The following is a 27,870-nucleotide window of genomic DNA, read 5'->3' as shown; positions in this document are numbered from 1 at the left end:
AGGCTTCTATTCCCCTCTCTCCCCCTCCTTCCCCTATATACATGTCATACACACGTGCATTTTCTCATGCTGCTGCAGGTCATTTACTGCTTTTCTTCTAGGTTTTAACCCCCATCTGTCCAAACCAAACCCACCTCAGGCTTAAGTGAGAACAACTGCAATACAAAGAAGCTTATAGGAAGTGGGGGGTGTGGGTGTGTGTGTGTGTGTGAACCCTCCGTTGTCCTCAGCTTCCATGCCTGAGAAGCACCTGAGGCCAGAAATGGAAGTGTAGAATACCCACACATCCTTATTTCTTTCGCCCATCCTGTTCGAATCCCTCTTTTCCACAAGCTCTTGCAGAAGAGAGCACAGTCCACCCATTTGACTGTCAACCAGAAAAAAAAGAAGTGGACACACAGTGTCACCTAGTGGCACCAGAAAAATCACTGTCTGGTCTACAGCTTCCAGTAAGAACACCGGTGTTTCACCCATCTTTTCCCATGGTCTTTTCAAAATGCCACCTCTTTGTGAAATGAGTATGAATCCAGTCTTCAGACTTAAATCTTAATGTAAATGACTGAACTTTATTGAAAGTTTCATAGTTAGCAGGACTGTTAAGAAAGCAGAATATTTTACACCTCAAGTATAGTTAAGAGCTAATTCTCATGAGAGTACAGTACAAATAACAGCTAATATAAAAGAGCATCCTCCTTCCACCGTTCAAGATTTCATTATTTGTAAAACAAATGAAGTCAAGTTTAAAAATGTACTAAGCTTCAATGCTAGCAATCAGAAAGTTTCACTGTTCAGATGGTTTTATTCCAGAGATTTTGTAATGCAGCATAATTTCACAGCCATAATGAAAAGATTGACGGCAGCTTGATACAAGTAGGATTTCAAAGTTTTCAAAAGGCCTTAAAAATATTATCTGCAGCTTAAAATGAATGATGATGAACTCCAAGTTAAAAAAAAAAAAGACACAAACCAACAAAAAAAAAAAAACAACCCACTTCAAATGCATATGAAATGCAAAAGTAATGCCCTGCAGGCTACTGCAAAAGTGTTGACTTGTCCTCAAAGAGATTTGTTAATCAGCACAGCTTCTGGATAAGCACTAAAATACATACGTTCCAGCAACGGGCACGCCATTCCAGTTGCACGGAGAAAAATAGAGAGAGTAGGGAGTCTTCAATTGATCACAGGCAGTTTTGAGAAAGAAAAATCACATTGCACTCCGTTTAAGATGCTTTAGTTGTTGGGTACTAAGCACATAATGTTTTTATGATTAAAAAAAAAGTCCCAGTTGTGCCCTTTACACGTATTAAAGTGCATTAAGTTACCATTTTTAAAGCAGGCCAGAAAGTCCCTTTGAAATTGGTCCCTAAGCACTGCAGTAGCATTTGTAGTGGTAGAAGTAGTGTACTACAGAAAGCCTGTTTCACACCACCAGTACGAGTACAGTGAAATTCCATAAATTGTTAGTGAAATGCATATTGAAGCTCAAAAAGGGTAAGACAGTAGGAGTACAGAACAGCTCTGTTCTTGTGCTGGGGACAGATATTACCTGTTGAAGCTATCCCACAGCCAGATACTTGTTTCCATGCACCTAAACATACTCTTTGCAGGCTTCCAGAGTATTTTTCTAGTTGAGATCATTTGTACATAGGATTCCCTTAATGTCGATGTGCAGTATAGCATCACTTTCATGGAAGACAGCTGTTTGTTAAAGCTAAAAACACCGATTTAAAAAGGCCCAGCACCTTGCAGTAAGTTTTCTAGTAAAAGGCCAATTTATTCTTCATCATCTTCTTCATAGTAACGATTCCTTTTGATCTGTTCTTCCACAGATAGATCTTCCATATCTTCACCCTCCCAGAAACCAACATCTTGGGATTTGCGATTCTGGGTAGGAGATGATTCCTTAGCAGTCACAACATTGGCTAAGCTGGAATGTTTAGGAGAATTTGGTTCAAGGAATTCTTCATTTGGACTTTCCTGCTCGTCCATAGCATGTTCTTCCTCATCTGTCTCTGCATTCACCTGGCCATTTTCTACAAAGTTATGCTCTACTGTTTTGATACCAGACAATTCCCGTTCTTCCTCTATTTTTTTCTCTTCAGCACTCTGGATGTTCCTATTCTCAACCTTCTTTTCCTTTTGCTTTTTGTCTACCACAACCTCTCTCTCCAGTTCCTCATTTCTTTTCAACATGTCTCTCTCTGCCTTAGAAGGAGAAGATGAATTCTCTGTTTTATGGCCTTTAACAGATATTGTTCTGAATGAGGCTGCGACTGTAAAGGGACGACTTCTTTCTTTCAGCGAGGAAGATCTTCTTAACTTTTTGAGATCCAGATCCACATCCTCCAGCACATCTGGCTTGGAAGTCTCTTCCTCTGGGGGCCATTTGGGTTTGAACACTTTGATGCCCTCATCTAAGGCACTTCCTTGAGTACTTTGGTCAGATGGAGGCGGCCAGGCAATCCTGAGCTTTTTAGTTTCTGCTGGTTTCTCTTCTCTTTCAGGCAAAGCTGAAGCTTTTGCTTCCATACTTGCTGCCAGAACTCCTACTTTTGCAATTGGGGCATCCTCTACTCCTGGGTTTTGTGGACTTTCTGTTGCATTTACACCATGGAGAGTTTTCTCCAGGGATTCTTCACATTCAGTTTTGCCTGCCCATAATTCCTTATGCTGCTTGTGTCCAAAGCCTTCATCATAATTGCCTTTAGATTTGAAAAGCTGATTGAAGTGAGGCTTGCAGTAAATATTCCCACGCAGAGATGCATATGTCCCAAGGCTGTTCAGGAAAATACAAAGTCAAATGTTAGCATTCTGTGACTCAGCCATCGAGATGGGTGTATATTTTAGTTATATTACTGAAGAGATTCAATTTCAGTCTTCCAACATGTTTAGAAAAGACAAGCTTACAGCTTTCCTGAGTTTGTATGGCTTTCTTTTCAAATGTCAGGAGTTCTTTACAAAGTTGGACATTGTCTTTTTCCCCACGTAAAGTTACATTAAGGGTTTAAAAATAGACCGCATCAAGTGCAAAAGCTGCTGGCAGAACTAGGACTGTATTACCACTCCTACGCTCCTCTCCAGTTCGCTGGATTACGGTTGCCTTCACCTCAGCTAAGCCTGAACAGCATCTTACTCAGCTGCTGAAGAGAAAAGCTATGCTTCCCAGACAGCAGCCAAAGGGAGCAGCGTGTTTACCTGAGTTTGCTGTTGCAATAGGAACAACGGAAACAGCTGATGTGAAACACCTGCTGGTTGGCAAAGAGCCTTTCCATCGGGTACACAGTCTTCTGACATCCAACACAGGTTTCCTTCATTGGCAACTGAAATTTCTACGGGAAGAAGAGAAAGCTTGTTAACTGGAAAATGAATCAGCTGCTGTTGGACTTGGCTTGGGTTCATGCACAGCTTCCACAGTTCTCAGAAAAACTGCAGCAATTCACTTTCTGCAACTCAATGCTAATTATGGTAGAGTGGGTTCTGGTGGGCAACGAGTGAGGAAGAGGCTATGGCAGGCCCACAGGATTGCTGTGGCTTGACAGAGAGCCAAGGTTTTGCCCCAGTGAATTCCACAGCTGAAGCATGACAAGTTGAGCAATGGTTGAGAAGGGACAATGGAAATACTGGAACTCAGTTATAACTTTGAGCCAGTTCCCAAAAAGCTGTCTAATCTATTTCTGCAACCTCCATTTTTCTTGATAGGAAAATGATGAAGAAACATTCAGGTAGATTACAGTCAGTATGAAACTTACCGAAGTTAAGAAAGAGTGTAGAAAAAGAGCTGAAATAACCTTGAAATAAAAGGTAGAGGACAGGAGGGGAAAGAAGTGGAACAGGCTGCTCAACATTTTGAGATGATCCACTTTTGGTAAATGCTCTCCTCCCTTACAGAGGAGGAAACAGCCTCAGCACAGATGCAGGCGGCAGGAAACACTTCTAACTTCATTTGTAAGCAATTCCAGTCCTATAGCAAAGAAACTATACTCAGGTTTCAGGACACGCAGCTCTCAAACTCGCCCAAGACTTAAAGCGAGCAGGGCTTTGAGGTTAAACAGCTAAAGTTATTTATGTGCTTACTAAGAGAATTTCCTGAGAGTTTAGTGCAATGGCAAATTTAAATGCTAAGGAGTCAAGTGTCACTGCTGTGCTGTATGGCAACGATTTCAGATTTTGTTTTCTGACAGCATCAAGGAAGCAAGTACATCGTCCATGAAAAAAGGTTACTTGATGCCATTCACTTCTTGGAGTCTACTAAAGGTTGGCCAACAGGGAGAACACTTCAAAGGAAAAATTAAATAACTCACAGTTGAAAAATTGGCAGTCTGAGGCTGCATGTTGATTACAACTGCTTTAGCAGCAGGGTAAAAGAACGCCTAGGCTCCATACCATGGGTCTGCGTAGACACATTGATACTATAGCTTTTCTTTGACAAAGAATTACCTGCTACAAACTTACTAAAAAGCTTTACGGAAAAAATACGATGGCTAAAGAAAAAACAGGAAGGTCACAGGAAGACATAATTACAGCAATTTATTTATAACAGACTAGAAACAATGGTTAGGCAAAGAAAGTTACAATACGTGAGGGACAGATTGCTGAAGACAGAGCCAGCTGAAGTCAGTTTGTCACAACCATAACGTTTGCTGCCAATTTAATTCCAGTTTAATAGGTATTTCAAATTTAAAGGCATTGCTTGAAGTTATAGTAGATTAAAGTTCTAATTATGATGACAGTTTGACCAACAGAAGTTCAGAGTTCCTTTTGAAAAAAATTCCACAATTTCTAGGTGCTGCCAAAACTGCATAGGAATTCTGAATTTTGAGTCACTAAATGAAATCTCAAAAAATTAGAGTTTTTGAGAGTTTACCAATGCAAAGAAAAATCTGATCATCCATGCTTGCCACAGGGAGCAAGGCAGCAACATCAAAAAGTAACTCTCCCTGAAAGCTTAGTTTTGCAAGATGACATTACGGCGCTGGCATGTGCTTCTGCAATGCACATCCCCATCTAAGAAGAGGAACTTACTTGTACAACAGTGAGCCCTATGTCTGATGGAGAGGCGTTTTGGGGTGTGAAGAGAAAGAAATTCCTTTCCAGGCATACTACAAATAGGAGCTACAGGAGGAAGGTGAGGCCCGATAAGTACAAAAAGAAAACTTGAGAGAAAGCGGAGAGTTGAGCTCACATTAGGAGGGAAGCAGAAGGCAGGAGTAGAGGTTAGGAACCAAGAACAGGAAACAGAAGCTGGAAGAGACAAATAGGAACCTCACATGAATAAACAGCATCTGGGTTTCTGTCTCAGCAGTACAACACCTAAAGCAGTAACATGGTAGAGGACTAATGGTTCTAATAATGTAAAGCGATAGCACAGAGGACCAAGACACACAGCTTGCATGTATCTTGTATGCTCTAACAGACCAATCACAAAAATGTTATAGCAGCTCTAATTTCGCATACTGGCATTTATGCTCCAGAACACTAGGAAGCCACATCTCACTGGTCTTCGTGAGGTCAGTGCTGTTCCTCTCAAAGATGGGGAAAACAACAAAAGCACAGTTGTTTCCTCAGAAGTGAGCCAGGAAGTCTGTGGCAGCCCAGGGAATAGGCATCCTAACTCCAGACAGCACACGTGACAAGAAAGTACAGTGTGATCAAAATGTTCAGCACTGCCGTTTGCGTGTCTAATAAGATTAGCAAATACATTCCTACCAAAGAAGTTCTCCATCTGCTTTATGCTTTATAGCTCCCACTAAAGAAAATGTAACATATTAAGGACTTGCTAGTCAGCATGCCAGAGCCAGTCTTTGTGGAGTCAGTCACTGCAGTGCCCTTCCTACAGAGTTGCTATCAATTGCACTTCCCCTGGGAACAGCTGGAAGAGGAGGGGGGGAAGCCAAGTCCTGGCCTACCAAAGGTTCTGTAGAGCAGTATCAGGACCTCAGTGCCCGTCTCTAGGAGGCATAGACAAGCCGTGATACGATCCCCTGCTCAATCCCCCTTTCCCACACTAAAGAGAAGCTGCATCTGTTGTAGGGGCACGCTGTTTTAACAGCAGCGGGGCAACTCCCAGCAACTCAAACTTAGTCTTTGAAGAAAAACTGAGTTTTGAGATGCTTTTCCATTCAGAATTAAAGTTCCCCTCGTGAACACAGTCCAATGAGGACTCATAATTACTGCCAGACCCTTTGCGACCCCACTGGTTGCATTAAGGCTTTTCAGTATTAAAGAGAGAAGTCAATTGGCTTTAACCATCGCCCATGTTTGAGAAAAAACAGCTGCTTTACCTTCACTGCTTTTGGCAGAGATGCATCTGTCTGGCCAGCTGGTTTAGAACTAAAGTTTTGCTGCTTTGTGCTGACAGGCTTCTGAACTTCTGTCTCGCTCTCCAGGTTTTGTCCAACTAAGTGAGCAGAAGAGGAAGACGAGGCAATTACAAAGACTTTAAAATCACGGAAAATTTACGCTCATAAGACTGAACAGCAATCCTACCAGGTAAGCGCTAAGACATTTTTTCTTGAACATCTGCTATTAAAACCTTTAGATCTAGATATTTAAATGTGATCATTCTATTTTTCTGATTTACCAGGAAATTTAAGTTTATGTGTAAAGGAAACTAATATACGGGGATCCAACTTCTAACTTCCAGGAACTGTTCTTCACTTCTGCAAGGTATAGACTTGAATTTAGGTGTAAAGCTAAGGCAACGTGAGAACGTGCTTACGTACTTTACTGAATAGGAACTTGACTACCTCAGGACAGCACCAAAGACACTTGGTAGTTGTCCTGCATTAATAAGCACTTCAGCCTATTGACTGATGTAGTAGTTGTCAGAGCTATTGGTTTAAGTCCAAATGGTGAGGAAGCTACACTTAAACGTGTTCAATCAGAGCAAGCAAAAGCTACAGATATCTTGGTATTACAACTGCAAATTAACTTCTAAACCTGAAAGAAATTATATAAAGTTCGAGTTAGGCACAGGACAGATTTTTAGTACAAGACAAGTTTTTATTGGGTCAAATGAATCACTTGACAGGACTGATCTTAAGCACCCTGCACACAACGGGGCAGAGTTAGTGCTCTTCCTCAGCCAGGCACTCTCCTCTTGTTGAGGCAGAAAATGAGTGCTTACCATTGCCATCCTCTAGAAGACCAGAGTGGAAAGACAAGCTGTTCTCACCTACAGAAACCTGCAAGAAAGTATTAGACAGTGAGCACCTTTGGCCTTCTGAAGTCTGAACAATCATGGCCTGAGGAACACATCGGGCAGATTGACACTGTGAGCACTTCAACAGGAAGAGACTGGCCACACTGAGCTGCACATGAAGCTACTTCTTGTTTTGTAAGGCACAAGGCAGAGTCCAGCTGACTGCCAGAGTGTTAGTCCTTGCTACAAAATAGACATAATTTTACAGCTCTTGCAATATTCAGATCATCTGCCACAGTGTTCAGGCACACAATCATCATATTTTTGTTTTTCCAAACATCTGCAGCATGTACACCTTTATCTATTAGTCTTCAGAAATCTTTGTGGATTTCATTGATGTACCTCCCAGGTTTTCTTACTTAGAAATCCCTTGACACCAAGCAGTACACATTTACCAGAATTTAAACATTCAGCAAAGACAGTGCTTTAAAGGAAGAAAAAAAAAAAAGAAAAGAAATAAAGAACAGCTGAATTCTAAGAAAAAGCTTTTGTAGACCTAGAAGTCTGCTGTTCCCAGGTTGGGACAAACATGCATGGGAACATGCCTTTTAAAAAAAAAAAAAAACAAAAAAACCCCAAAGCTTCTTGAGTTGGCTATAAACCAGTTCCAGATTCTAAAGGTGTTACAGATGAAGCTCTTGATGTATATTTCTGTATTAAACTTGGCACTATTACTATTAAATCAAGGAGTTTTAAGTAGCTACACTGAGAAACTAAACTGCTATAACAAGATAAATGGCAAATCATCACTAATTCACTTGAATAATTGAAAGGTCCATTGCAAGCAACTGAAGTTTGCAAATTAATGAGGTAACGAGGAAGCAAGTTACATACTCTGGTCTACCGAAAAAATAACTGTAACACTAGCATACTAGGAAGCGCATCAGCATCTTCTGTGGCTGTTGGAGTGTCACACGTCTGGCTACTAAAACTCTCACAGATTCAGTGTGAAAAGTGACAGAGGTGGTTAGCAAGTTTCTTTTGTTTCCCTTTTGCTAGAGGATTCCCTTTTCTGCAGTTTTCTACTAGTAGTTTTAATTAGGCTTACTTCCAAAGTTTATTGTGTCATTTCCAAAGGACAATCCTGGCTCTCAAACAATGTTCTATTCAGGTTCTTTATTGCACCTGGACACCTCAACAAGTAACTTCCCAATTACAGCTGAATACAAGAAATTTCATTCAAATCTTCCATTCAACAACGGGGACGTATTCTGATTTAACAGGTGTTCTTTTAATTAACTCACCTTTTAGCAAAAAAGCAGCCTGGACCAGTTGAACATGAAGCTGCTCAGCTGTCAGTGAGGAACAGCTGAAAGCAGCCATTTGGCCCCTTGCCCAAGGAGGGCTGGAAAGCTCTAAAAGCCTCCTGGCATTAGGCTGCCACGTGTTCCCAATGGCTGGAATACACAGTACCCCAATTATTATTCAGCTACTTTTATCCCTGTCTGCCGTCCCCAGTTTAGTATACAAATGCCTGAGCGTACTTTATTATCTCTAATTCACAGACCAATTTAGTCTCAGTTTACAGCTGAAGCTCAAAACCAGGAACAAACCCAAACTGGCATTCTCAGTTACCTTAATCAAAATTTAGCCTCTAAATGCAGAAGAAACAGTGACAAACTCCTTTTACTTGCGTCACACAAAGCTTCTCATGGTTTGTTTGGTTTTTTTTTTTTTTGTTTGGTGTGGTTTCTTTTTTGTTTTATTAAAACAAACAAATAAAAAACCCAACAAAACAAATACCTAGCTGTGAATCATCTTTTTACAGTTAGGAAACATGACACAAAAAAGTTTAGCTCACTTCAAAACCCTTCCAAAACCACCAGAGGTTTCAGACCTAGTCAGCTACTGAAGCCAATGAGAAAATACGCACGTATGATATTGACGGGTTCTGCCATGCTACAGGCACATCAGTACTGAGAAGAAAGGGGAACTCTCCAAGAAAACTTAAAATTTGTCCCTAAATATTCTCTACAACTGCTTAAAACTCTTTCACAGAGACTTGCTAGCTTATAATCCAGACAGAATCTAAAAAATACATACATAAAATACTCGGGAATTCTGCAGCATGTAAATAATCTCTGTCAGCTGCTCACATTCAATTTCTAAATGGCAAGTGGAACAAGTACATCAGCTGTGCTGCTACAACTAAACTAGTTCCACTTCATGTGAAGCCCTTGACCTTCACCAGCAGGAGCATCTTACCTTCTCCCCATCCTGACAGGAAATGGAGTCCTCAAGACTTGGTGGCATATTCTCCTTCTGCTCAGATTTGTAATTCTTGAGTTCACTTTCACTGGCTTGAATCTCATTCTATAGGATAAAGCACTTGAAAGTTGACAGGTTCTTTTCCCCTAGGAAAGTACTTGCTTTCTATTTTCCTTAAAATCTTTTAAAAACTGTTTTCCTAGTATATACAGTGATAACTAAAGGAAGGGGCATAAAAATCTATACAAACTTGGTCAGTGATACATTCTAATGAAGAAAAGAGATGACACTGTAGAATTTTACTATACTCTGCGCCAGCATTTTTCAAAACAACCCCTTTTCTCTACTTCCAGATTCCTGTTTAAAATAAACTCTCATTTCCCCTGCTCAGTCACATCTTCCTTTTCCAGAAGTGTTAACTTTTCATTTGAAATTACAAGTATTGTGAGACAACCAGTATCTGAAGTAACTGAAAAACACAAGCTGACATAAAAGCAAATCCTACCCTTGCTTAGTCAAAAACCTAATTGTTATTTACTGAGTTTTTTGTTCTTGACAAACTGACTTGTTTAAGATTTTCACAAAAGAATCTTTCAGACTTAAAAAAAATAAAACCCAGTGAAACCTCGTGTTTCTTTCATTGCCACAGGATACAAGATAATTGGAGAAGACTCGTGCCTTTCACAAGGCATCTTCTCTGTATCATGAGAGACATAGCCAAATGCCAGCACCAGCATCTTACCGGATTTTGTAAGCAAGTCTGCACAAATCCAACCACGTCTAATAGGAGTGTAATTGAATGTCAGAATTTTACTGTGTAGATCTCTAAATGTGCTGTCTACCATCTCTCCCCCGCCCCGATTCCCATATCACTTGCAATGCTAGAGAAACGATTGCTTCTCACCCTTACTCTAACCCACTGTAAAAGTGTCTATCAGTTTTAATTCAGGCCTAATTACACCACAATGCCCTCAAAATAGTTGTTCCCAAGAAAGATTATGGCTTTCCTTTGTAGCCCAGATGTGACACATTTTAAAAGAAGGGAAGTACAAATACCACACTACCATATCAAAAGAGCCTGAGTTGCTTTGTCAGCAGGGAAGAAGATCCAAGAGTTATGGCTGCTCCTGGAAGACAGAAGCGCAAACACTGGCCTCGGAAACCGCTGTTTGCTCCATCTGATGTGCTGCCCTTGTCCCTGTGCCAGGCCAAACAGCGAAAGAGATTCTGCCAAATGGGACAACCTAAGAGCATCAGGCTGGACTGATGCTCAAACCGAGAGCCTTGGGGACGTGCAAACGAGAGTCTCGAGAGACATTTATGGTGAACCTCTTGCCATTAGGACATAATTTAGCAGATCTGAGCCACAAACTGGAAAAGGCAATCTAGCAAACCGAATCCAGTCAAGAAACAGGATGCAGAGAGCAGCAATTAGCAGTTAATCAGATTTGTTGCACTGCCTGCAATTACTTTCCATTCATACAGTGAAGTTTACTCCGCTTTCCTCCCAAGGGCTGGAGAATGAGACCCACGCTGCACGTGAAATTCAGAAGTCATTTCAGCTGGGTAGAGACTTTTGCCTCTCTACAAAGATACCCTGCAAGCACGCACTCTTCCAAAGCTCACAGCCATCACTTTTGGCTTATATTTCCAGTGCAAGTTTCCTAACTTAAAAAGGCCTGTCCTCTTCAAATTTATTACTCTGTCTAATAGAAGGCATACTTAAGCAATAGAAGTTCCCATCACTAAGCAAAAGTATCAGACAGTTCCAGCAAATGTACTTAAACACTTTTTAACAAAAGCTTAGACTCTTCCAATCTCTTCAGCTGCAAAACTTTACCATGATTCATTAATTGCTCATTTCCTGATCAAATATCTGCAAAATTGGCACAGGTTCATTCACTGCAAGAGTCTAATTGGATTTAGATAATAAGTGAGAAAACTTGAAGGGAGGTGAAAAACAAAAGGGAGGAAAACTGACTGGAGATCCCAAAGCCGCAGGCCAGTAGATGCAGGTTCTATGCACTGTGTGACACAAAGTCGCTCCTGCTTACTGTGCCCCAGTTTCCCCTAGTTTATAGCTAATGTACAATACAGGATTGAGTTTGGTTTTTAAAAAAACAAACAAACACACAGAGAGCTACAGACATACAGAAAGAAAGAGAATGTCAGCTATGTTTCAGAAGGGCCTCAGTCAGGGTGCTAGCAATTAGTTCCTTGGAGAACTTTCAAGATTATTCCAGGAAGACGCAAATACTTATTTCTCCCTGCAGTACATAGAGGCAACTCTTAATTAGGAATTACTCCTGTTGGCACAAGTTATTTAAAAAAAAAAAAAAAAGGCGGCACTATCTTCAAAAAGCCTGGTTTCCATTAGATCTTCTTTCCAGTCTCAGGCTGGGACAAAAATTCACTTTTACACAAGCCAAAGAACAGACTTACCGTAGTAGCAAGGCCTGTGGAACTGCCCTGCTTGGACACAGCTGCCTGGTACTTCGCCAGCCTATCCTTTATGGAAGTTTCTGTTAAGCGAGGCATCTCCAGGCTTTTCTTGGTCTCTGCCTTATCTGGGCTGAGTGCTGGACTAGTATCTACAAGATGCCCTGGAAAAAGAACAAATGCAGGGTAACTTTCAGGAAGACGAGTAGACCTGTCTAGAGAAAGATTTACAAATCCCGTCCTTTACTGCTCCAAAGACCACAGAAATTCCAGATCTGGAAAGCACAGAAATGCTTCGGTCAAAGGTTTATGCTCCAAGTCTTGTAATTAATCCAGCTACTTTCAGAAGTAGCACATTCACCAGATGCAGTGTTCAGCCAGTCGTCTCAGAAGTAATGAGAGCCACCAGTTTTAACACTGAAGATTGTTTTGCTGTTATTGTCAAACGAAAGTAGCTGCTACAGTGGCTAAATGGAAATACACATCATTCCTGTAGTGGAACAGTTGTCCAAGTCTTTTGGGGAAAACATGGGAAGCAAGGAAGGAAGTCTCACCTGCCACTTCCACCTCCTCCATGAAACTAGTTTGTCATGCGACATGTTACAGATGAGAATCTCGAGAACAAATACGTTACGAGATAATTCAGTTTAGTCTCGCCGGATCATTTGCAGCATCTGTTTTTATCTCAAGAGGAAAGAGACATTTCGGAGCTTAAGTCTCTGCATAGGTGCAGATCTCCTGACTCTCCGGACTATACCCCGTTTACTTGCCACCCATCTTTCATTTTTGCCACCAGATGTTAGCCAGATAGGTTTAAAAAGCCAGGTCCCATGACTGTGCTGCTATCTAACTTCCTTGTATAATGCTCAAGTCTTCAGTAATAGCTTAATTGTTCAATAAATAGTGATAAAAAAAATGACCTTTCACTAGCTAGTGTTCTCGAATGACTGAAAATCTGTATGAATCATTAAGGTCCCTCTTGGGGACAATAAACAAATGCAAGCAGTTCTTGCCATTCTCTCCAGTATTGCTCAAATAAGGACACAGCGTGCATCAGTAAGTAGTGAGATATAATATTAGCCATAGGCTGAAAACACAGAAAATTTAAATACTTTGTTAGAAAATAGTCTCCAGACATATGAAAGATAAATAATTTCGCTCAAGTCATAAGGCTAACTGTGGTTACCTGTGTCAGGACAAGGTAGGAGGGACGAGAACAAAAACAAGAAGGAAGAAAACATATTGTGTTGTCTGTCTGTTCACTACTTTCTAAACAAGTTTGACTATTAAAAGAAATTCTAGGATCGTCCTAGGATTAAGACACAGGGAAAAAAATGGGTTCTATTCCTGAACTTGCTAGTTATCTCCTGTGCCTTGGTTTCCCCTGCTTAAGGGTATAATGGTTTAAAATTCACAGCAAGACTTAAGTCATTAAATGCGATGCTCACATAGAGCTTGCAGATGGAAGATGGCTGCACTGCCTTCCATTCCTGAAAGGCAAAAGTTATTTCCATTCTATTGTATGGAGCAGTTTTATTTTATAAACTACCAAAAAAAAAAAAGCCAACAAAAAAACCCAAAACCCAAACGATGAGGTTTACTGACCTGATGTACTATGGCTCTTCTCTCCTTGGCCAACATCAAAGTCCTCCGAGGAAAGGCTGTTTTCAGAAATCCTCCTCCCAACTGCTGCCTTCCTCTGCTCTCTAAGGACCTGTTAGAGACAAGACCCACCTATCAGCTGCCCGGACAAACAAAGCCTGGTGCTTATAATCCTTTAAGATGCACAGGTGTCACTAGCAAATCTGCTTTACTGGAATAAACAAGTCTACCAGGTGACATCTTATTTAACCAATGTAAAGTTTGATCACAGAATACCTGACCCTCTGTCACCTGGAAAACACTTTCTTGAAGAGGTCAATAGATGCCCTTTGACGAGTTATCTTTGCTGAAAAGTCAGAGAACCACAAAGATCAGATTTTTAGGCATCTACCACTGCAAATACAAAGCTTCAGTCTAGATTTTTGCATTCCGTAGAATTTCTTTTGAAGCTAATGTTCCAAGGTCATTTTATGAAATTTAAAATCAGAAAAAGGACGAAAGGAGCGAGCTATCAAAAATTTGCATTGATTTTCAGCAGCAGAAAGACTAAATACCACCGTAATAAAAGGTATCTAAAATTACTTGTTTTGATTTGGATAGCTCATGCATTTGGTACCAAATAATTCCCTAATTAGGTCTGATAAGGCTGAAGCTTAAGCAGAGGAGTGCTAGAGATAAATATTCTCAGATATCCAGGATAATCACTATCTGCAGGGCCGCAGTGCTGGAAGCGGGGTCTGTAGCATGCTCTGGGTGGCTCCATCAGATCTGATACCCAAAATCTAATGCTCAACAAAATAAAATTGTGAAAAGAAATTTCAGCAGCTGTGATAAATACTCATGAAGTGCAGAGTTTAATTTGACTTCATCAAGATAGCATGTTCTCACAGCTGAAAGGCAACCTGTAAAACACTAGAAGGCGACAGATCTTTGTTCCCTCCCCAGGAAGGGTTAAATCACGGAGCCAGTTGGAAATTCAGATCCCGGCTAACTAGGGAAAAAGGCAGGTTTGGCAAGATGCTCCAACCACACATTCCCCCCCCACCTTCCAACAAGTTTCTTATTTGCTGGTCACCAAACTGAAGGAAATTCCAAAGTTTTATTTTAACAGAACTGCACTGTAAGATAATCACTGTGAAAAATCAGGCTGCTTTGGCATACAAAACAGCAACTTTACCAGAAAAGGAAAATGCATCTGGAAAACCACTTTTTCCATTAGCATGGGAAATATTTTCTATTTCTGTGGTTTGAGACTTTGGTAACTTTTTTTACTGGAAAAGAGCTTAGCTATGACAAGTCTTTTCCTTCCATTGAGTGTTGATAGGTTCAGTTTGGGAGTGTCTGCACACTTGTAAGGACTTGCGGATTCCTCGTTCTGTGCACACTATCCGAACCTGATTCTTATTCAGCCTCTGTCCACTTTAATGTCACCTCGAAGTTCTTACAACTCAGAAATTTGTCATTCAGAGGGTTGAGCTTTTGACCCTTTTTCGCTTTCTAGTATACGAAGATCATTACAGGCAGAATACGCTTGAAGACAAGATCCTCTGAAGATGCAGAAAAGAAAACATGTTCATTAGCCTACCTGAAACCCCGACTACTGTATCACTGCCTTGGGTTTGGGTTTTTTGTGGGGTTGGTTGGTTTGGGGTGGGTTTTTTTTTGGGGGGTGGTGGTGGGTGGGTAATAACATGGCACCACACACATTTTCTTGCATGCAGCAGGAATGACAAAGCTACAAATGAAAAAAAACAAGTTTGCAGTACAGACAGCTGGGAAGTGTAACTGGCAGCAGAGCGCATGAGAAGTTGCCACCACTAGGAAACAAAGGTCTTAATTAAAGTAATTTAGATCCAGCATCTGGGATTCCATCCTCACTGAAAGAGACCATCAGCACTTTTCAGGAGAAAAAGACAGAAATCAAGATTGGAAACTTGTTCGGGTTGCCTCTTCTGATTCTCCTTTATTTCAGAATCTTATTTCAATTTATTTTCACTGTAGCCTTTCTCCAGTAACATCATGCTCAATTGCCCTCGTGTTGAGAAGACAAAGAATTCTCAGCTATCACTGAAATTAATTATTAAACAAATTAAACCTCTAAATAAGAGTTGGCAAAGGGCCAGCGTGTTGTCAAACAGCTATGACAAGTCAGCGCCCACCCCCAGGAATTCTGCATCAGGGTCCAACACCTCAACTAGATGCGCACACAAAACAAGGGTTTTCTTCCAAGTAACCAAAACCCTCCCTATTTTTACCAGCAGCGAAGGATTCAATATTAATCAGAAACAGACTCTTCTGCTTGACTCACTCGGACCTTCGTGAAGGCTGGTGAGCTCTGAAATAAGAGCAAAGAGCTTCCCCCCGCCTCGTACCACCTCCCTGAGGAATCCACTGCAGCGGGAAAAGTTCAGTTATCAGCGGCAGCCATCTCACGGCCAGTTAAACCAGATGCAGTTAATGAGTGCTCCAACTGTCAACTGAGTTACCTCCCCAGTCCTGCCAGCTCCTCTCCTGTCCTCTTTGCCACCTCAGACATCTGCAGGCATTACAGTTTCACCCGAAGGACCCTTCTGTAGATAATTTGTAAAACACAATTCAAAAAATCCAAACCACCTAAATACAAAAGCTTTAGTCAGAGTTCAGAGATATTACTGTACACGTCTTACTATTAAAATCTACAAATATAAAGTCAATGTTGTGTAGATTTTATAGCAACAGTTTTATATTGCGGGAAAAAGCAGCAGAGTAATAAGACAAAAAAAAAGTTTAACAAAGGGAAAATGAGGGACTTCCCTCATCACAATCAATAGACTGACCAACCACGAGCAATTAGGGTGATTACAGCTCATGGAAAATAACACCTTTGGCATGAAGGGATCCCAGCTCCCAACCTTATGCTTGTGCCACTCAGTTCCCTTTACAGTCCCGGCTGGGCCACCACTCCCACGCCACAGCTTCTGCCACTTGCCAAAGAGAGAAAATATTCATCGTGTCTGGAAAGCCCCAAGGTTCTAAGACAAAAGAGGCGAGTGCAGAGGTACCACAAAGAGAGTTAACAGCCTTTCGCCTGGGGCACAAAGAGTTCTCGGGCAAAAGACCAAGTAAAAGTTACACCTATTCCATTATCTACCAACTGTGTCAAATGTGACCCTGCACCTAAGGTTAGCTGCACAAGACTAAGTTTTTGCCTTAAAGGAAAAACACAAACTAACTTGGAGACAACTTTTTAAGAAGTATTACAGATCTGCTTGCTCCTTCTTTCCTTCTGATCTTCCTTGTATGTGCTTTCGCTATCACTTCCAGGAAGAATTCTTTGAAACCGATAAAAGACCTGATGTTCAGCCTTTGCTTAGTGCTGAACCAATCCAGACCGACACGCCTGCCTCAAATGTGGTTACAGCATTTTTTTCTCCATGAAGATGCAATAAAAAAAGATGTGCCTTGTATCTACATTGCGGAAGACAGAGCAAGATCTGAATGAACAAATGAATGAAGTAGGAGGTTTTGCGTATAACCCTGAAAATGCGAATAGGTTTGTTTAGAGCGGGTGACTGAATCAGGAAGTCCAGGCTCTAATCTGGATTCTTGCCACAGACTTGCCCAGCAGCCAGGCAAGTTGTTTCATCTTTACTGCCATGAAGCTACAGCCATGTTGCTACTGCATTTATTCAGATGTTTCGTCCGCAAAGCTCTAACAGCACTTATACCTTAATAATCAAGTAAATACCAAGGAAAATTGCCGTCCCTCAGCTGATTTTATGGTTGGCCTCGATGATCTTAAAGGTCTTTTCCAACCTAAACGATTCTATGAAGCCTTGCTGGCACTTAAACCAGGGGTTTATCAAAGGACAGAGTTCAAGAAAAGCACAAATGGAAGAGGCCATTGCAGAGCTTGCTGTTAGACAAACTTACACCGTTGCTGCAGTTACTTCTACCTTAGTGAAAGAGATCTGCGTCCCCACAGCCCCAACTATCATCACTGTATGTGACTGCACATCGTCCTCCAGTCCTCAGATAAATTCCCAGAAGCAGAAAACTTACAAGAGTGCTTTCCAATTGCAAAGACACCCCCTTCCCCCCTACACTTAACCTTTAGAGCACTTTGTGCCTTTTCCCTTCTAAATTAAAGAGTAACCAGATGAAGTTGGAATAGGAACATAATTTGAATTTAACCTGAATAATTTCATACCTATTGGATGGTATTTACTGCGTTCTGTCGGTTTTCAACAATATTTTAATTACTAAGCTTGACAGAAATATCAGTTACAGATTCAGTCAGCTCCGAAACAGTTTATTCCCCGGGCTAAGATAAAGTTGCTTGAAGCCCATCTGCAAAACGGTACTTTCCTGTGGAATCCCGGCTGATGAGTCCTGCAGCAGAGGAGGAGATCCCCCGCCACAGCCGCCCTCCCACGGGCAGCTCTCTCACAACGACAAAGACTGCAAAAATCTCAGCTGTGAACTTCCTGCACACAGACCCAAAACTCACTTTAACACAGAGGTGCTCCTCTGAAACCCCTAATGGTCGCACATTTAAACAACTTTTGCGCAGAAGTTGTTTGTTCTACTTAATACTGCAAGAAAACCACCCGCAGTAAAACAAAGCCAGAAATATAGGAAACTATGAGAAAACTGGAAAATCCACCAGCATCAAGGCCTCAGGACTATGTTGCAAGTCACCAGCATATGCAACTCATTTTCTAGTTAAGCAATTCTCCCCCGGGACACAGAGTCTGCAGTCCACATGCAGGATCAGATTTCATGAGCAGTTGTAGGAAAAATGCAAGCCCTGTGCATTAGCAAGTCAAAACTAGCGAAGGCAGGAGCTTGTCTGGCTATCTCTGCTTATTTTATTTTTTTTTCCGATAAGAAACATTTGTTAAGATACAAAGATGAGAGAACAGCAAGGAAAAGATGGGAGTATTTCACAGTACGTATATTTTTCTCTCTCTCTATATATATATCTGCATTTGTGTGACTCACATAGTGGTATGTATATAAAAGAAACCAAACTCTTAACTCTGGGCAGTACTTCCATCTCAACTGCAACCGCCCCAGATTGTTGAGCTCACTTCAAACAGTTATTTTATATATATATATTTAAAATATATATATATTTTTAGGTTTTGGTTTTTTTTGCCCTCTTTTTACACAATTCACGTTTACATAACTCATCTTAATCTTCAGATATAAGCAATCCCAACTGGCTTAGAAAAAAAATTCCATGCTTATTTTACTCTCTTAAATTGTACCCCTTTCACAAGCAAATTCACTTTTCATCTCCAGTGAGCAATCACAAACAGCCACAACTCCAAGCACTCTGCACACATTTGTATAGATCAAATAAGTTATTAACACCAGCTACGTTATGTTTCAACTAAAACAACAAATACAATTATTTGCAGAGTCAATAGTTCGAGCCACTCCCTCCAGGGACTTTTCCTGATGCCCAAAAGGCAGCAGAGTTTTAGTTTCCCTTCGGCTGGGAGGGGACGGATCCTTACCTTGGGCTGAGCCGCTTCACCCTTCTCAAACATCATCTTGAGCTTGTTCAGCGGAACGCTGTATTTCTCAATTTTCCCCGAAGACTCTGTGTTTTCGCTGGCTTCGGGCTTTTCTGCTTCTCTGGACTCCCTCAGACAGTTTTCCATGTTCCCAGTTTCAGGCGAGTGGCTTCTAGCCTTCCTGCTGTCACCAGTGGGATGCCGCAGCTGGCCAGCGGTGGCCGAAGGGGCCCGCGCCTCCTCGTCCGCAGCAGGAGCGGTGCTGGTGCCGGCTCCCAGCCCAGGGCTGGCCACCCTCTGCCCAGCCTCAGCACCACCGCTCCGCAGCGCGTCCTTCCCAGGCTCCCTTCCCAGCGCCGGATTCTCCCACTTCTTCTTTAGTACGCTCAGATTCCCCCTTTTAAAATGAGGGGGAAGATTTTCTGCGTTCTACAAAGAACGAGAAGTTAATTCCAGTTATACGCCTGATGAAGCATTAAAGCACTTCCTTTCTACGCGAAAGGAAGTTAAAGGCTCAGTACTGATCTCCGCTCTCTTTTTCAGACAGCTGTGAATAGTTACAACTGTGCCACATGGAGAAAGCATCCAGGATAGGAAAGGAAGGAGGGGGGAGAAGAGAAAAGTCAGGAGCTGAAGCAGGAAGTGAGCAAACAGGATGGCCTTATAAGGAAAAAGGGAGCCAAGCTCTTAATGAGTTAAATGACACACAAAAGGCTTGAATCCACACGTGAAGGAAAGGGGACCAAAAATCACACTACCGGTGTCTCTAGTCCTAGAAGCAGCAAACTACAGCAAAAGCAGCCACAGGAGAGGCAGGTGGGGTGCCAAACGCTGCAATGTCTTCCAGCTGGTTCAGAAGACAACAATTAGCAGGCCTTCCAAAAAGCTACAGATTATCTTTCAGAAACCACTACTTTTTTGGAGTTGTGTATTCCTACTATCAGTTCACAGTAGCGGTTTAGTTACAAGAGATCTGTCCTCAGTATTTTATACCACGCAGCGTAAGGCTCAAGCTAAGCACTGACAACAAATGTCTTTTTGCTCCCATTTATAAATACCAGATCATTTGCTGGAATTTTCCTGCTATTTCACTCAACACGCGGAAGGCTCTGGACAGGATGCATGCACACGGGTCACAAGCGCTGCCTTACCACTGCGAGTTAGATGGCAATACATGGAGCAGTGGTACTCCTCGTATTTTCTACGTATTTTCTATTTTCTACGTACTTTTCATAGTGCTTTTCAGACTAGTTTTTACTAGTAGTTATCTCTCCCCAGAGTAAAAGACCAGCCCATGTTTGATTCATTCAAATCTAATCATTGCATTTTTGCTGCCTCTCCCTTGTGGAGAGCACTACGTATCAAACTCATTGCAAGTAGAACAGGTCTGCGAGGCTTACAGGAATTAAACAGGATTAGCAGCTATATTAGGATTTAAGTCTCTCACCCTATTACTCTTCTGGTCACATTTTGAACACTGCTTTGCAAATTAACTTGAATCCAACCAGACTTCAAAAAAAGATCAGCTCGCTTGCTGACTGCGTTGAAAAGAAAGTACTAAAGTTATAAGGCAAATGTTGTAATGTACTGAAAACTGCGCAGCAGGTTTCCGCAGAATCACCCTTGGACATGAGTCCCTGTGTACTTCACAACGCAAGTCATTCTTGCTGGGGACGTGCCTGTTCCCTGATCGCACAAGCAATGAAGAAAATTTAAGACTGGAGAGTAATTTTTAGAATGCTTATTTTATCACACCTGTATCGCCAACAGAAAAAGAATGACTCCCCAGGAGATCAAAGCAGCATGTCCTAACAGACTTACCTATATGTCCTGAAAATATTGCTGGTCTTTTAAAATAAGACTTAAACTGAGGATCTGCTTACAGAAAGACATGCAACCTCAGTGCCTGGTATTTCAGCCAGGGTCCCCTGACCCCAGAATGGCACGACGTAGTTCACAGGAGGGAACACAAGGCTGTAACAGAGCCAAAAGGGAAGGCTCTGCCTCCTCCAGGGGCATTTTGAACCCTGGAAGCCACTTCAGAGAAAATCTCCCTTAATGGATTCTACAGCTATCAAAGACATACCCGTTAGATGCCAGAGAGGCTGGCAGCTTCTTTTGAGCAGACTTTTAAATTTCATTAAGAAAGGAAGAGGTACCACACAACTGCCTACAGCTAAGAACAGAGAGAAGGATATTCACGTGTTGTGGTTAACTCATTTTGCCTTTTGCTTAGGAGCGAATTGGTGATTCAACATATAGCTCTGGGCAAGAGACTTAATTTTCTTTCCTTTCATTCTCACTGGGAAAGGGTAGGGGCAATGAGTCAAAAGCAAACACTGTGTCTGAGCCGGGTTTTCTGTAGGACGCACAGCAGCAACTCTGAGATTCCAAAAATCAACTATCACAGAAACATTGCATGTAGGTGATCTGTTCTGATTGCCGGCTGTTGCTTATTGCCTAGGAAACAAATACTTACACTTCTTTTTTTCTCAGCAGTGGCTTCTTCAGCTGCTTTCTGGTACCTTTAAGAAAAAGGAAAGAGAGAGAAAAAAAACCCAAGCAGTTTTTATACAGAATACTGAACGCTCTGGAAGACAGCTGAGATTTTTTCCCCACCAAGGATTCTATGCGCTTTCCAGACCCATCAAATAAAACCAAAAGCTGGAAAAACAGTAGAAAACAGTCCCAGAACAATGCAAAGTGACAGAAACATTTTAAGCCATTCAGTGTACAATAAGAGCATACATTAATATTTTTCATTACCTAAGCACTCTGATTCTCAAATATATACAGTTTACCTTGGAATAGCTGTATTGTTTCCGCCACCCAGCTGTCTGCTGTGCCCCCTTGCAGGAATAACTCGGCTATTTATACAGCAGCTGCTGAACCGTAACAAATTACAGCTTGGCATACGCAGAAAATCTACATAAGTGCCAGTTTATTTTACTATGCTGGGCTGTAAACTGCACCAATTCAGCAGTTGCTTCACGAGCAGCTGAACCATCCCAGCAGTGGAAACAGTAATCACAGCCCTCTGAAGATAAGCCACCCTGGATCATGAATCAAAGTCCTTTAAGAAGCTCGAGGAAACTCCCAGCAATCTGCACACCGCTGGGCATGAGAACAGCCGCAGCGCACAGCCCGCGCTGATCGCACACTGCACCAGGTGATGGCACTTTGCTTCTCAAATGCACAAATTGGTCAGAAGTGACAAATGTGGCCATTTGTAAGTCGAGTTCTGCTTTTCAAGGAGAAGAAATGTCACCCAACGGCTGCTTGTGCAAGTGACGTTTCTGCCATTCTTACCCGTGGAATTCTACCTTTGATACAACTGTGAAGGTGCTACAGGCGCTACATGAGACACCAATGTAATACTCATCAGCTTCAGACTTTAAATAATTGCTGGTATCAAACTAATCACCAGTGTATATCATGGGCTCAGTTCCTTCTAAGAAAAAAATCTTACATGCAGATACCTGCTCTACTACTCGTTTTTTCTTTATAACAATTGATTTTTTTTCCTGCTGCGAGGGGTGCGCTCCTATGTAGATTTCCCCGCTTGCTAAACTAGAGAGTAGACAAATTGCACCCTTAGTTATTTCTGCTCTACAAGCTGCATTTACTGTACTGACTGAAAGCTGCTAAAGGAGTGTATTTTTAATCAATGCAAACATATTAACCTGTGTCTCTGTACTATAAAGGTTCCAAAATTTGAATGAGAAAAGTAAGTTTATGGAGGGAGGGAGATCAGCGCTGGAAGCAGCACCAAAGAGAGACACGGGGATGAAAGGCAAGTACCACGCTGGGAAACACGCAAGGACTGAAGAGTCCCAGGCAACGCTCGCTCCGTACGTCAGCCCACCACAGCGCGCTCTTCAAGTCTCTGCTCTTGCAATTTGCATGTCTCTGACCTGACAAAACTGACAATCTAACACTATATGGAATGAAAAAAACATTTTCACATACAAATATTTAGGTAACGGCAGTTCAGAAACACTGTGTGTGTCAGTGTTGGCAAAGCCAGTAAGCAGGACTGTGTTTTTCCAAGGAACTGACACTGCTTATGTCAAGGGACCCTACTTGATTAAGGAACAGCAGTTCGGATTACTCCCAGTAAGCCCTTTTCAAAGGATTATCAACATTTAGCAAGATGACCAGGTTCTGTAATCAAGCTTCAATGAGTAATAAATTACCTTAACAAGAGCGGTCAAAGCGAGCAGCTCCTCCCTAGGACAGAGTACTTAAAGAGTAACTTCAAGAGCTGCGTTTGTGTCAAGTGCAGATTGCAATTATCCTTCCCCAACAGACTCCATAAAGTTTCTCCCACACTCAAGACCGAAATACTTCAGAACCTTGCCGCACTATTAATGCAATAACCTGGGAGACTTGGGTGCCCAAATCCCATTGAAAATCCAAGCTGTAGTCTATGTATTTCTTTATGGAAATAAAAGCTTTTCCAGAAAACACGTACAGGCTACCACCACTCAGCTTTCTCAGTGTATAAAACATTCCTTTATGATTTGACTGTAACCCATCATCCATCTCTCGGAGAAGAGGGAAGGGTAATACTCCTTTTCTACCCAAGTTTGGTGAGACATCTGGAAGGGGAGATGGATGAAGAACACAGCTACTGTGAAATTCTCTGACGGAACTCTTCCTAGAGGGTTACATCTATCACCCGCAGGTGACAGAACTACCATTTCTAACTGGTCTCCAATTAACCGATAAAGCATTACTGCTAGTTTTTACAGCACCACGCAGGAAATGCCACGTTAACAGAGACACCTATGTAGTTTGTGCTTAAGCAGTTAAAGACTGCTTCTGATGAAGTAAAACCCTAATGGCAATAGCTGCCTACACTCCAATACTCTGCCCTCAAAAACAAATTGCGATTTGTAGTTTGACAGAAAACGTTCCACTTTTATTTTCTGACACCAGAAAGAAGATATTATAATTCTGACTGCTGAGACAATATAATGGCAGCAACTAGCAAAATGTTTGCCCAGCACGTATTAAACCAGAAACTTCAATGCCTACAGAGCTGTATTATTTTTAAGAAGCAAAGCAACTGCCAGTGAAGCACTCGTTGTGCAAGGTACCAGCTGCCAGCCCTCACGCGCAGCTTGTGCTCAGCAGTCTCACGGCACTTACTTGGAGAACCTCTCCACAAGAGCTGATGACTTATTCTTGTTGACTAGAGAAAGCTCTTTTGCGGTGATTTTCAGAGACTGTGAAGTCCATTGTCTTCTATTAAACGGGGAAGGCTCCATCTTATCACCACAAATACCTGCTCAGAAAGAAAGCACAGCATCAGGCAATATGAATTACGTGAGCAGAGAAGTTGTTTCACAAAGTGATCCGGCACTAAGTCACCATTCAGGTGCTCCCAGCGTACGAGTGCCACTAAGTGCTGATCATTCAGGACCTTGTCCATCAACTGACTTAACAAAAAAAGGCATCAGATTAAAATTATAATTTCCTCTGCAGATGCTATTGAGATGGTGCCCTTGATAAAACACTAGCCACAATGAAAGGGGTGCGAGATAAGCCCTGCACCAGAACAGCAGTGAGACGCAAGCTGTGATTGAGGAGGATGCGAGCACAAAGCTCTGCGTTTCCTATACACAGGCGGGCTCTGGGAAGCCCTAATGTGCCCTCTCTTGTTCTGGTTTCTAAACCAAATGTGCTGGCATTTATGTAAGAAGGCTTGAGTTATGAAACCTAAGAGGATGTAATTCCTATGCAAACATTTTTCATTCACTCTCGCAGTGTTCATTCTTAACGCAGCAGCCGTTTCCTCTGTGAGCTGAAACAAGTCGTCTGTTCGCGGTGGCAGCTGTAAACCTCATGTTGCAATAGCTATCACTTATCTAAAGGAATAGTTTTAACTACCCTGTCCTGCTGTAAACGGGAAGAGATTTTGTACAGCTTTTCACCACAGAAGCCAACGAGACTACATCAGATATTTTTTTTTTAACATACATAGTTTTCTTTTGTGGAGGAGGAAAGGAGGGGAGATTAATTTAAAGAGTTCTCTGATAAGGCAAAAATAAAGCTTGTAGGGCAACGCCTTTCCTTTTTTCCTCTTTTCTTTTATCCCTGGTCTCATGTCACACAATGCCTGCAGCAAGTGCACTAACCGATCCTGCAGTGCTAACATCAGGCAGGCTGATCTCTTGCTCACATTTTCCACCAGTTTCTCTATCTGATTTGCACCAGTAGGACACAGAACTCTAGAAGCCCCAGTACAGGTCTGCCTGACCACTAGTCACGCTGGAAAGGAAGCACCTTAAGACAACTTGATAGAAACAGTCAATCCACTGTAGGAAAGACCACGTTCTAGAATCCTCATAGGCATAAAATGGCTCAAAACCGGCAAAGACTCAGGATTCTGTAACGCCTCAGTCCAGAAGAATTCGGCTGCAGCAAGCGGGGGCTCCATGGTGTTGTGAATCCCGGCAGTTTCCAGTGCGGGAAGGGGAGCGCTGGGTCTGCAAGGTGCCCAGCGGGTGCTGGGACCACAGGAGCCTCTGTGGGCTGGGACCAGCGGCACTTCTGTGGTGCTGGGACCACAAGAGCCTCTGCGGTGCTGGGACCAGAGGCACGTCTGCGGTGCTGGGACCACAGGAGCCTCTGCGGTGCTGGGACCACAGGAGCCTCTGCGGTGCTGCACCCTGCTGCTGCGCAGGGAGACAACAGGCGCTGCCTTGGCGGATGGAATCAGGCAGAATGGGACTTTCTCTACGATTCCCTAATTCACCTGATGTCATGGAGAGAATGACACACCATGTCAGCACATGTTTCTTCAAGATAGTGATTTAGATGCTGCGTTGAGACGTACAGGTTGAACTATTGTGGCAAACAAGAAAAGTTACGCGATTTTCGCTGTGATGTTGAAACACCCTGAAACTGCTTATCAACATTACATTTCCAGTTGCAGCTTTCTGCAGCTTCAGACTCACGTCTCCCACTTAAGACACCTCTGAAACGCACCTGGTGCCCCTTCCAACTGGCAAGAGAAACCCAGACTGCAGAGTTACCGTCTGAAATTCATGCTTTCTTGAAAACATTCTGCATCACCAAATTACCCTCTTCAGTTCACCTGCAAACTTTGGACTGGACAAAGAGAAGGATGCTCCCCATCCGGCTGGCTTAAAACAGTTACGGACCTTTGCCAACTGCACAAATGATCATCCCCAAAGACAAAGGATCTAATTAGGATATGAGAGGAGTGCTCAATTTTCTCCCTTTTAAAAAAACATATTGCACATGCAAATAAATATGCATTTCTGTGATTACAGAATGTAGTCCCTAGTGTTGCTGCCCAGTAGCAAACATTTAGCATATAGATTTAATAAAGCCAAAGAATATATATGCAGAGATTATAGACAGAATTTACTCCTGAAGGATGTAAGTCCATGCTAAAAAAGAATTCTGAATCAGCCATGTAATGCTACAGTCTAAACTTCTGTTTCCTGATTAATCTTGTGCCAAAAGGAGATCACCTGAAGCCCGGCTTTGCAGTTTAAATGGCCTCTCACAGAGCAGCTAAAGCGCGGTGGGGCATTCATCAGGGCCTCCCCTGGCAGAGCTGACGGGCTCCCATTGGCACGCACCTTCCACGGAAGGACAGCTTCACTAAAATACTGAGAAAACAAAATCTAGCTCAATTGTGCAGAAAATAAGCCGGGTTTTGATGCCCAAGCATTCCATCGCTGCTCGCAGCGCTCACTGTTTGTGGATACGTTTCCTCCCCTGTTGTGTTTTTGTTCCCTTTCCATTTTCTGCATTAAAGCCTCAGGTACATTAGGACAATTAGGCCCGGTTTGGCAAAAATCTCTTTATAAAGGCAGTAGCTACTGCTCAGACCTTCAAATGGAAAGTCAGGAAGCGCATCTGGAATGTCAGTCGCCAGAAAAGACAGAAACCAGAACTCTAAGATGCCCTGAGACTTGTGCTCCCACATTTTTAACGCCATTCCACATTCTCAGCACTTCCCCACACGCTCATAGTTTCATTGTGTTCAAGTATCTGCGGACTTTTTTTTTGGCTGCTCCTTCTGAATCATTTATTCCAAGTCACTTCAGGAAATAGTCCTTTATTGTACACATAAAGATTTAAAGGAGATCGCGAGCATTGTGCATCTGGCGACAGAGGCAGGTTGGGGCGCAGAGGGGACAGGGAAGGCGGAGTGGGGCGAGAGGGGAGGGGGGAGCTGCCATTTGGCCACTCATGCACCAAATCTGCCACAAATAATTAGAACAGGGAGGATGAAAACCCACTTCTGGGATGGTCCTGAAAGAGAAACTCCTGCTTCCCGCCTGCCCCAAAGCAGAACGGGTTGATTTGGTGCCGACGGCCGGAGCGCCGCAGGAGGGGACATCACCCCGGTAGCCAGGAGCAGCGCGGACACCGGGGCCGGGCGGCGGCGGGGCCCTCAGGCTCTCCGAACCCCCCCGCAGCCCCGAAAACCCCCTTTTTTCTCCCCACACCACCTTGCGCGGTGCCGGACGGGGCCGATCCCGGCTGTCACGGCCCCACGCGTGACCGGGGCACCGCTCCCCCCCAGCCCCCCGGCGTCCCGGTGCACGACGCGGCCAGCCCCGGGCCCTGCGAGCCGGCAAATCCCCGCGGGACACCGGGCACGGGAGAGGGAGCAGCGCTCCGGCCCGCCTCCGGGGCGGGTAACGGTCAGCGGGCACCGCCACATCCCCGCCACGGCGGCCCAGCGCCGCCGGGTCCCGGCCCCCCCCGCCCCGGCCGCGCTGACAGGGCGCGCGCCCCGCGCTCCCCCCTCCCCCGCCCCACGCACCTGCGGCAGCCGGGAGGCGGGTCCCGCGCGCGCACCTGCCGCAGCTGAGGCGGTGAATGCACCTCCGCGCGGCGGCGGCGCCGGGCAGCCGCGGCGGCCCC

At 43.1% G+C, this 27,870-nt stretch overlaps 1 protein-coding gene across 2 annotated transcripts; it reads right to left on the bottom strand.

Moving 5' to 3' along the window:
• Positions 1–546: 546 nt before the first annotated feature.
• LIMA1 (LIM domain and actin binding 1) lies at positions 547–27,867 on the bottom strand. 2 transcript variants are annotated; one of them, XM_054183238.1, is made up of 11 exons: positions 27,770–27,867; positions 24,109–24,244; positions 21,434–21,479; positions 18,955–19,383; positions 13,454–13,562; positions 11,852–12,012; positions 9,407–9,514; positions 7,127–7,184; positions 6,282–6,397; positions 3,196–3,329; positions 547–2,776 (listed from the first exon to the last, which is right to left on the bottom strand). In XM_054183238.1, the coding sequence occupies exons 2-11, from the start codon at positions 24,225–24,227 to the stop codon at positions 1,774–1,776; spliced, it is 2,283 nt and encodes a 760-aa protein (XP_054039213.1). In that variant the 5' UTR covers positions 24,228–24,244; positions 27,770–27,867; the 3' UTR covers positions 547–1,773. The 2 variants fall into 2 exon arrangements, with proteins under 2 accessions (XP_054039213.1, XP_054039214.1); XM_054183239.1 differs by lacking the exon at positions 9,407–9,514.
• Between the last annotated feature and the right edge of the window lie 3 nt (positions 27,868–27,870).

Source organism: Rissa tridactyla, chromosome 24 (assembly GCF_028500815.1).
Source record: "Rissa tridactyla isolate bRisTri1 chromosome 24, bRisTri1.patW.cur.20221130, whole genome shotgun sequence".
Classification (NCBI taxonomy): domain Eukaryota; kingdom Metazoa; phylum Chordata; class Aves; order Charadriiformes; family Laridae; genus Rissa; species Rissa tridactyla.
This window is presented reverse-complemented; position numbering and strand designations above follow the sequence as displayed.